The sequence below is a fragment of the Ramularia collo-cygni genome, assembly GCF_900074925.1.
Source record: "Ramularia collo-cygni strain URUG2 genome assembly, contig: RCC_scaffold26, whole genome shotgun sequence".
In the NCBI taxonomy this organism is placed as follows: domain Eukaryota; kingdom Fungi; phylum Ascomycota; class Dothideomycetes; order Mycosphaerellales; family Mycosphaerellaceae; genus Ramularia; species Ramularia collo-cygni.
In genome coordinates this window covers 297,891-308,718 of record NW_019716280.1, presented here as the reverse complement: position 1 = coordinate 308,718, position 10,828 = coordinate 297,891, and the positions used below count along the sequence as shown (strand labels likewise).

Below are 10,828 nucleotides of genomic sequence, written 5' to 3'. Positions count from 1 at the left end.
AGCCCGGTCCGCGAGGGTAAGAGTAAGGATATAAAGGATCGGGTAGAAGGAAAGATTATTATCCCGCTCGTAGAACGYATACTTCGGACTATAGAGGGTAAGCTRCTATTCTAACTCGAAAACGGGACAACGTACGCGAGACCTTAGTTCCGGAAGCCTTTTATAAGCCGAAGGGTTAAGATTATAATAAATATATGCTCGTCTTCTCGCTATAAGTGCTTAATCTTAAATAGTTAAATGTCCTTATACTTTAGAGAATCTACGATAGGTTTATAAGAAGTGTATTAGCTAGGAAAGTTGTATTCGTCTTCGTTAATTGTGTCCCGTCTAACATACTTCTTATTTTTAATAAAAGCCGATAGGCGGCCCGACGTATACGCTATAAGTAGTAGCAGAAGCGGGAGCTATATTCTTTAGCGCTCCGTTACGAACTATACATTATAGATAGACTAGTAGTAGTATAACGTAGCGAGCAGATTATCTATATTAAGCACGGGCTTGTCCTTACGCTTCTATAAAAGATCGAATTCGATAAGCAAATCGTTCTCGATATACTACTAAAGTTAGTTATTGTCTATATAGCCTCCGTAGATACGACTTACGTATCTTATTTCCGTAATAAGCTTAGGGTCTAAGACGATAGATATCTACACCTTATATGCTTGCCTAAACTAACGCGTAAAGATATAGATCGAGCTAAGCTTCGTAATACTTAAATAGTTTACGTACTAGTAGAGAAACTTCCGGAGTACCTATATAGACATCTCTACCTTATAAGGTCGCGAGGAGATGTCGATTACGGGAGATTCGTAGAATCTAGGCTGCCTCTTAGATATACCGCTATAAAATATCGACCGCGAGATACTTACGCTACCTATCTTCTCTATACGCCTAAGGCGGAGCTCCTAGTACTCGGAGCGAGGCGGAATTACGGCTTAGTAGAAGTATCTATAGCGAAAGCCGTGCTATAATAAATAGCTTTCCGTAGAGGCTTAGTTCTTATAGCTATTATAGATAATCGCTTAGTTATTTTAGATAGGCCGAAATGCTGCCGAGAGGCTGCCGAGAGGCTACCGAGGACGAGAACGTATTAAGATTAATATCTTATAAGAGTAGTAATACGTTAAATATTAGAGATAGCAGGTAAGGGAACGTATATGTGCTCTATCTATTTATATAACGCTAGATAAAAGGTCTCTTCGCTGCCTCGACACTCCGGGCGCTTTAGCCCGACAAAGTCGTAGGACGAAATCTAAAACTAGCCGGTAGTCGAAGGCACTATGCGTCCGGTTCCTAAGCAAAAAACGTCCAGAATCGTAATCCGCTTGCCCCAGACATCGCTATCCTCCGTATGGAGTATGTCCAACCGGCCAGCATCGGAGCCCGCCGGCTGAACGAAATTCCACATCTCGGCCACTCGGCACGTTGACCGGGACTGAGATGACCATCACCAACCGAGCATTGTCGAGGGTTCGAGATGCAGAATTGAACAGACTTGGCCCTTTTTATGCTTCATCTGCAACTTCATTCCAAGTTGGCCGGAAATCGATTGAAGATTGAAGATTAGAGAACTGGGCTGAGAGGATATCGGATATGAAAGTGGATGTACAGCAGATAGGGCAGTGAAGAGACGGAACCTTCAAGGCTGGAAGCTTACATATAAGCTTTCCCCGCCAATAAGTTGATGCACCAACGCACTCTTACTCGATCGCCCGTCTCCTCCTCCAACATCTAGTCAAATATCCATACCGTCCTGTCGGCACACGCCCAAAGAGAGGGACTTGTAGGTTCCCCTGGCCGAAACCCACAAGGTCTGCCATTAAGGCTGCATCGACAAAATGCTGGCTCCRTTCGACTACTTCGAGCATCGCGCGGCGTGGTATATTACCCCACCTCACATCCCACGCTTCAGCACGTTGTATATCACACTAACAAGACATGCCTCTCACAGTCAGACGAAACAGTCGGAGCGCGCAGATCGCATAGCTACTCTGCCCAAGCTATACCAAACGCCCATCTCCCTTGCCGAGCGGGAGATTCTCAGCGAGCCGATCGACGAGCTCGTCCATGATGTCCAACGTGATCCAGAGACCGCCGTCAATGTGCTTAGAGCATACACCAAGGCGGCCGTAAAGGCTCAAGAGAAGACGAATTGTGTAACGGAGGTGAWGGTCAAGGAGGCGGAAGAGTGGCTCCGTAACGGAGAGATCAATCTCAAAGGACCATTGGCCGGCATTCCTGTAAGCTTAAAGGACAGCATCCACGTGGGAGGGTTTGACAGCACGGTGGGCTATTCATGCAATGCCAACAAGCCTACACCTCTTGATGGAGGCATTGTACGTATGTTGAAAGATGCCGGAGCCGTTCCTTTCGTCAAGACGGCTTTGCCAGTGACGTTGCTCAGCTTCGAGAGCTTCAACGATGTTTGGGGCCGATGTTTGAACCCCCACAACCACAAATACTCTCCAGGAGGCAGCACTGGCGGTGAGGGTGCCATCCTTGCCTTTGGCGGTAGCAGGATCGGTATTGGATCGGATGTTGCTGGTTCTGTTCGTGCTCCAGCACATTTCTCTGGCTGCTACTCGATCCGATGCTCCACAGGCCGCTGGCCTAAACTTGGGGTTAGCACTTCGATGCCTGGTCAGGAAGGCATCCCTTCTGTCTTCTCCCCCATGGCACGCACATTGCTCGACTTGACTTACTTCACGCGATCCTTCATTCAAATGAAACCCTGGAACTACGACCAGTCGGTACACCCTCTGGCCTGGCGAGATTCTGTTGAATCATCCTACCTTGATCGCAAGAAGCTCAAGATAGGCATCATGCGTACTGACAATGTTGTTGATCCTGCCCCAGCCTGTGTGCGCGCTCTGCAAATGGCCGCCGACGCTCTTGAAGCGCAAGGTCACGAAGTCTTCGACATCAGTCCACCCGATCCTTACGAAGCCATGGTCATCGCATCCAACTTACTCAATGCTGACGGTACCAAGACGTTTCGCTCCTACTTCCGCACCGGTGAGTCTGATGACCCAGGCGCGAGAGAATTCGGTCGTTACATGCGCCTCCCACGTTTCATTAAATGGTTCTACTACGCATATGTCAAGTACATCAAGCGCGATTCGATCTGGGCCGGGCTCCTGGAGCACTGGCACGAAAAGTCCGCATATGAGAACTGGCAGTGGGTCGCGAAACGTGAAGCTTACAAGGCGAAATTCCACGCCTGGTGGAACACCTTCGGCGAGTTTGGAGATGGAATGGATGTCATGCTCACACCTCCCAACGCCACACCTGCTGTACCGCATAATGGCATGAAGGAGGCGAGCTCGAGCTGTGGCTACACGTTCATGTTCAACCTGCTGGACTACTCTTGCGGGATCTTGCCAGTGACACATGTGGACGCCGCAAAGGATGCGCTTCCCGCCAGCGTCAGTGTCAAGAAGATGAATGGTGTAGCGCAGGGTGCGTACAAGCATTACGACGCCGAGAAGATGGCCGGCCTGCCTGTTGCCGTGCAGGTCGTTGGTAGAAGATTAGAGGAGGAAAAGGTGCTGGCCGTCATGAAGAGGCTAGAGGACGCTCTGGAGAGCAGAGGGGAGAAGTACGAACTGTTCGATGGAACATTGTGACCGATAGTAGACTGGCTTGCTTGGGCACCGGTAGCAAATCCTCAAGGTAGTCAAGATAGGGTTCGAATCAATTGATCAACTTGACGCGTAGGTAGACTTGCAACGATTGCCGTAGCTCGCCCCCGTTCAACGTGTCTACCTATTCGCCTGCATCAGTGATTGCAGTTTGTGCACATGTAAATATTCATGATTGGCATGATTATTTGATCATGAGCCGCATTGCTGCTTGTGACAAGAGGCTGGCAATTCGATGAACTTTTCAAATGGTCTGATAGGCGAGGTCCAGTTCTCAGTCTTGAGAAAAGCAAGTATTGAGTCCACGTTGCACGCTGCACGAGTGTCGACGGGGGCTGTAGAATGGTTCATATGTTCGTGCAGACTGAAACAGTATCACTCATATCGCCCGACGAGGAGAGTGTCATACAATCAGCTCTCTGACTTTCTGCAATAGGCGCGGACCACGCTGTCCACCAGCAGAGAAGCGATTCTCGAAATATTCGTCATCAATGAAGATTGCATTCCTGCTAACCAGCCCGATTTGCGCCGAAGAGCCCGACTCTCAATCCATTCGTTTCGCACCATTTCCATGCTTAACATTTTTTGACGGAAAAAAGAGGGCGTTTATCGCTTGGTGGTCTTCTCCTTCTTCTCRGCCTCCTTCATGACCTTCTTGACAATCTTCTGCTCCTCAATGAGGAAGGCACGCACAACACGGTCCCGGACGCAGTTGGCGCAGCGCGAGCCACCGTAGGCACGCTGAACCGTCTTCTTGGGCCGAGAGATCTGGGCGTACTCGCGTGGGCGGAGAGCTGGAATCTGGAGAGCCATTCCACGTCAGTACTATTTCTTTTGCCATTTCCAAGACGTTCCGTTCTCCAACTCCATCGTCTAATAGTCCTTCTCTCATCGCGCTCAATCCTCACCACCGGGAAGGGTTGTACGTACGCCAGCCAACTTGGAGCCACAGTCACCGCATTTTGGTGCAGTGCCTCTCTTCTTGATGTGCAGGTATCGGAGCTCGCCACCGGGGGTCTTGATAACACGGACTTTGTTTGACTTGGTGTTGTAGGGCATGCGGCGGCGCTGTAGAAGCACATATGTTAGTCCCATGCGCGGTTTCTCCAAAATTGTCCATGTCTTCGCCCGGGTTCGAGATCGCGGTCAGACGTACGTAAGTGAGACGGGAATCCTGGGAAGGCATCGTGACGGTAGTTTGCCTGGGGTTGTCGGGTCGGTGGTGGTGCTAAACAGCGTTGTCGTCGACTTGATGAATTTGGCTTGGAGTGGAATCGCAGGTGCTTGCCAAGAGCGAAAAGTCACTAGTCCCAAAGTGGACATTGACCTGGACTTATTCTTCGCGCCACCATTAAGTTGCTGCTGTCCAACTCATCACTCGCGCAGGCCATAGCGCGCCTCCTTCCAAACGACGCATTATCAGGAAGGCGAATATCGAGACTGGAATCCTCTCCACGAGAAGCTGCGGCAAGGGCCGTGCATTGCACAGCAAACAGGGCTGAATCCCTTCACCTCTGAACAAAAGCTTCACGCGACAAAGTGAAGACTCGACTGCAACCCACCCACGACCATGGCGGGCCGACCACCGCCACCACCGCCTGGATGGGCTCCTCCACCCCCTCCCGGAGCACCACCTGGACTATCGGCCGCGCCTCCGCCACCTGGATACCATCCGCCAAAGGATCCCCAAGCAGCGAAACTTCAGGAGAAGAAAAAGCGCTGGATGCGGCAACAGAAGCAGCGCTTTGCCGAGAAGCGCAAAGGAGGTTTTGTCGAGACTCAAAAGGCTGATATGCCGCCTGAGCATTTACGGAAGATTGTCAAGGACATTGGGGATGTCTCGCAGAAGAAATTCAGTGCCGACAAGCGGAGCTACTTGGGAGCGCTCAAGTTCATGCCACATGCTGTATTGAAGCTGCTCGAAAATATGCCTATGCCCTGGGAGAGTGCGCGCGAAGTCAAGGTGCTGTATCATGTGAATGGATGCTTGACGCTTGTCAACGAGATCCCACGCGTCATCGAGCCTGTCTTCCACGCGCAATGGGCGACTATGTGGGTGGTGATGAGACGAGAGAAGAGTGACCGCAGACACTTCAAGCGCATGCGGTTTCCACCGTTTGACGATGAGGAGCCACCGCTTTCTTGGAGTGAGAACATTGAGGATGTGGAGCCCCTGGAGCCGATTCAAATGGAGCTGGACGAGAACGAAGATGAGCCAGTCTTTGAATGGTTCTACGAACCGCGCCCACTCGCAGATACCAGCCACGTTAATGGTCCTAGCTACAAGGAATGGAACATGACAATACAGCAAATGGCCACTCTTCACAGACTGAGCAATCCTCTGCTGTCCGACATCACCGATCAGAATTACTTCCATTTGTTTGAGATGCCTTCTTTTGCCACTGCAAAGGCACTCAACGTTGCCATTCCTGGTGGTCCCCGCTTCGAGCCTCTTTACAAGGACATTGATCCCAACGATGAAGACTTTGGCGAGTTCAACGCCATCGATCGCATTATCTTCCGTGCACCTATCAGGACGGAGTACCGAGTCGCTTTCCCGTTCCTGTACAACAGCTTGCCCAGAAGTGTAAAACTTGGTGTCTACAGTTACCCGCAGACTGTCTACGTCAAGACCGAGGATCCCAATTTACCACCCTTCTACTTTGATCCTGTGATCAATCCAATCTCCTCTCGGTCAGTGGCCCCCAAGAATATAACGATCAGCCTCGAAGACGAACTTTTTGGCCCGGGCAACAACGAAGAGCCCGATGACGAAGAAGACGAGGGTCCTGCCAGCAGTGGTGGAGCTTTCAGCCTGCCTGATGAGGTTGAACCATTTCTCAGTGACGAGGACTTGTTCAACGATGACACCGCATCTGCCATTGCCCTTTGGTGGGCCCCGTATCCATTTGACAGGAGGTCTGGCAAAATGGTGCGTGCGCAGGATGTGCCGCTTGTAAAGCAGTGGTACCTTGAGCACGTACCTCAAGGTCAGCCTGTGAAGGTGAGAGTGTCGTACCAGAAGTTGCTGAAGACATATGTCTTGAACGAGCTGCACAAGAAGCCCCCCAAGGCACAGAACAAGCAGAATCTGTGCAGAAGTTTGAAGAGCACCAAGTTCTTCCAGCAAACCACAATCGATTGGGTTGAGGCCGGTCTTCAAGTGTGCAGGCAAGGATTCAACATGTTAAACCTGCTCATCCACCGCAAGAATCTGACCTATCTCCATCTCGACTACAACTTCAACTTGAAGCCAATCAAGACATTGACGACCAAGGAGCGAAAGAAGAGTAGATTTGGAAACGCGTTCCACCTGATGCGTGAGATTCTGCGCTTAACCAAGCTCATTGTAGACGCTCAGGTGCAGTACCGTCTTGGCAACATCGATGCGTTCCAGCTTGCGGATGGTATCCTGTACGCTTTCAACCACGTTGGTCAGCTCACGGGGATGTATCGGTACAAATACAAGCTCATGCACCAGATCCGTTCGTGCAAGGATTTGAAACATTTGATTTACTATCGATTCAACTCCGGCCCGGTCGGCAAAGGCCCAGGTTGTGGTTTCTGGGCTCCAGCCTGGAGAGTGTGGTTGTTCTTCCTACGCGGCATCATTCCTCTCCTGGAAAGATGGCTTGGCAACCTGCTAAGCAGACAGTTCGAGGGTCGTYACTCCAAGGGTGTGGCCAAGACCGTCACCAAGCAACGTGTCGAGTCTCACTTCGATTTGGAGCTGCGTGCTTCCGTCATGGCTGACTTGATGGATATGATGCCAGAGGGTATCAAACAGAGCAAGGTCAACACTGTTTTGCAGCACTTATCAGAGGCGTGGAGATGCTGGAAATCCAACATTCCCTGGAAAGTGCCCGGTCTACCAAAGCCAATTGAAGACATCATTCTTCGATATGTCAAATCAAAGGCAGACTGGTGGGTCTCCGTGGCCCATTATAACAGAGAGCGCATCCGTAGAGGTGCCACTGTCGACAAGACTGTCGCGAAGAAGAACCTGGGCCGTTTGACCAGACTGTGGTTGAAAGCAGAGCAGGAGCGCCAACACAATTATCTCAAGGACGGACCCTATGTCAGCACGGAAGAGGGTGTTGCCATCTTCACGACCGCTGTGCATTGGTTGGAAAGCCGCAAGTTTCAGCCAATTCCGTTCCCCTCGGTCAGCTACAAGCACGACACCAAGATTCTTATCCTTGCACTCGAGCGGCTGAGGGAAGCTTATTCTGTCAAGGGTCGTCTCAACCAGAGCCAGCGTGAAGAGCTCGCGCTGATCGAGCAAGCCTATGACAGCCCGGGCACAACCCTCGCTCGCATCAAGCGTTTCCTGCTGACGCAGCGCTCCTTCAAAGAAGTTGGAATCGACATGAACGACAACTACAGCACAATCAACCCGGTGTACGATATCGAGCCGATCGAGAAGATCACCGACGCATACCTCGACCAGTATCTCTGGTACCAGGCCGATCAGCGGAAGCTATTCCCAGCATGGATCAAGCCATCGGACTCGGAAGTCCCTCCGCTTCTCACCTACAAGTGGGCGCAGGGCATCAATAATCTTTCCAATGTTTGGAGCGTTGACGAGGGCGAATGCAATGTCATGCTGGAGACCAGACTTGACAAGGTGTATGAGAAGATGGACATTACTCTTCTCAACAGACTGCTCCGACTCATCATGGACCACAATCTGGCAGATTACATTTCGAGCAAGAACAACGTCCAGCTCAACTACAAGGACATGAACCACACCAACGCATACGGCATGATTCGTGGCCTGCAGTTCAGTGCCTTTGTATTCCAATACTATGGATTGATCATCGATCTCCTGCTTTTGGGATTGGAACGCGCATCTGATATGGCGGGCCCACCGAATGCTCCCAATGACTTCTTGCAGTTCAGAGATCGGGAAACGGAGAGTCGCCACCCCATCCGCCTCTACACTCGCTACATCGACAAGATCTGGATCTTCTGGCGCTTCACCGCTGATGAGTCGAGGGATCTCATCCAACGCTTCTTGACCGAGCAGCCTGACCCGAACTTTGAAAATGTCATCGGCTACAAGAACAAGAAGTGCTGGCCACGCGACTCCCGAATGAGGCTGATGAGACATGATGTCAACTTGGGTCGCGCGGTCTTCTGGAACATGAAGAACCGTTTACCCCGAAGCATTACCACTGTTGAGTGGGATGATACATTCGCCAGCGTGTACAGCAGAGACAACCCCAATCTCCTCTTCGCCATGAACGGCTTCGAAGTTCGCATTCTGCCCAAGAGCCGAAACCTGAACGAAGAGTTCCCGACCAAGGACTCGGTCTGGGCACTTGTGGACAACCAAACCAAGGAGCGGACTGCACATGCATTCCTCCAGGTCACCGAAGAGGATATTGCCAAGTTCAATAACCGCATTCGTCAAATTCTGATGAGCTCTGGAAGCACTACATTTACTAAGATTGCAAACAAGTGGAACACGACCCTCATTGCACTCTTCACATACTACCGCGAGGCTGCGGTCAGCACCGTCAATTTATTGGATACCATTGTCAAGTGCGAGACAAAGATCCAGACGCGAGTGAAGATTGGTTTGAACTCCAAGATGCCCTCTCGTTTCCCGCCCGCCGTCTTCTACACACCCAAGGAACTGGGTGGACTCGGTATGATCTCTGGCTCCCACATCCTCATTCCTGCGTCGGACAAGCGCTGGTCGAAGCAAACCGACAGCGGCGTAAGCCATTTCCGGGCTGGTATGAGCCACGATAAGGAGACTCTGATTCCCAACATCTTCCGGTACATCATTCCTTGGGAGGCCGAGTTTATTGACTCGCAACGTGTGTGGACCGAGTACTCACAGAAGCGACTGGAAGCCAACCAGCAGAACCGCCGTCTGACACTTGAGGATCTGGAGGACTCATGGGATCGCGGTCTGCCTCGTATCAACACGCTCTTCCAAAAGGATCGATCTACGCTGTCCTTTGACAAGGGTTTCAGGACCAGGACTGAATTCAAGCTTTACCAGCACATGAAGAGCAATCCCTTTTGGTGGACATCCCAGAAACATGACGGAAAGCTGTGGAACCTTAACGGTATGAAACCCTCCCTCTTCCCTCCCTCCTCCCTCTGCACGATATTCTCCCCGTCAAGAGAGCAGTTGTTCAACGTCGAGTGCAGAGCTCATCACCAGAGTGTTGACACATAAGGTGGAGAGCACCCTCTCCACCCTCCCCCCCCCCCTCCCCAAATCCCCGAAAACAAAAAAAATTCCTCCTCCCGCTGCACGATATTCTCCCCGTCAAGAAGGCAGTTGTTCAACGTCGAGTGCAGAGCTCATCACCAGAGTGTTGAAACATAAGGTGGAGAGCACCCTCCCTCCCCATCGCATCCCCAAATCCCCGAAATGTGGTACCAACGGATTGAACTCTCGACGTACAAGAATCACCTTCTTGACGGAGAGCAGGCTCTCCATCACATCCCCAAATCCTCGAAACTTTCCTACCGACAAATTGAACTCTCGACGTACAAAAGCTGCCTTCTTGACGGAGAGCACCCTCCTCCTCCTCCCCATCACAACCCCAAATCCCCGAAAATTTTGTACCGACAACTTGAACGCTCGACGTACAAGAACTGCCGTCTTGACGGAGAGCACCCTCCCATCACATACCCAAAAAAAAACTTCCTCCCCCGCTGCACGATATGAAAAATTTCCTTTTTCCGCTGCACGAAAACTTTTTCCTCTTTCCGCTGCACGATGCTCTCCCCACCTTATGTGTCAACACTATGGTGATGAGCTCTGCACTTGACGTTGAACAACTGCCTCCTTGACGGAGAGCACCCTCCCCATCACAACCCCCAAAAAATCCTCTTTCCGCTGCACGACATGAAAAACTTTGAAAAATTTCTGTTTCCGCTGCACGAAATCAAAACTTCCCGCTGCACGGTACTCTCCCCGCCCTATATGGCAACACCCTGATGATAAGCTCTGCACTCGGCGGAGAAAACTCGCTGTCTTGACGGAGAGCGTCACGGAGAGCACATTTCGCTGACCTGCATTTTAGCTTACCGAACGGACGTTATACAAGCTCTTGGCGGCGTTGAGACCATTTTGGAGCACACGTTGTTCAAGGCAACTGCCTTTCCATCGTGGGAAGGCTTGTTCTGGGTCCGTTTTTCCGTTTTTCACTTTTCCACCT

General features: G+C 51.1%; 3 protein-coding genes; 2 read left to right on the top strand and 1 right to left on the bottom strand.

The window, feature by feature from the left end:
• Nucleotides 1-1,838: 1,838 nt before the first annotated feature.
• Nucleotides 1,839-3,626, top strand: RCC_11093 (related to amidase (acetamidase); the record flags this gene model as incomplete). XM_023776317.1 has 2 exons in its annotated part: nucleotides 1,839-1,879; nucleotides 1,952-3,626. 2 exons carry the CDS (start codon nucleotides 1,839-1,841, stop codon nucleotides 3,624-3,626), a joined length of 1,716 nt encoding a protein of 571 aa, XP_023632085.1.
• A 621-nt stretch (nucleotides 3,627-4,247) lies between these two features.
• On the bottom strand, nucleotides 4,248-4,827 carry RCC_11092 (probable 60S ribosomal protein L34; the record flags this gene model as incomplete). XM_023776316.1 has 3 exons in its annotated part: nucleotides 4,248-4,442; nucleotides 4,572-4,709; nucleotides 4,798-4,827. 3 exons carry the CDS (start codon nucleotides 4,825-4,827, stop codon nucleotides 4,248-4,250), a joined length of 363 nt encoding a protein of 120 aa, XP_023632084.1.
• Nucleotides 4,828-5,211: 384 nt separating this feature from the next.
• The window catches only part of RCC_11090 (pre-mRNA processing splicing factor 8), a gene marked incomplete at both ends in the record, with an annotated part of 8,231 nt that continues 2,614 nt past the window's right edge, over nucleotides 5,212-10,828 (top strand). Inside the window, 2 exons of the mRNA XM_023776315.1 lie at nucleotides 5,212-9,724; nucleotides 10,694-10,797. Coding sequence (XP_023632083.1) covers nucleotides 5,212-9,724; nucleotides 10,694-10,797 — 4,617 coding nt within the window.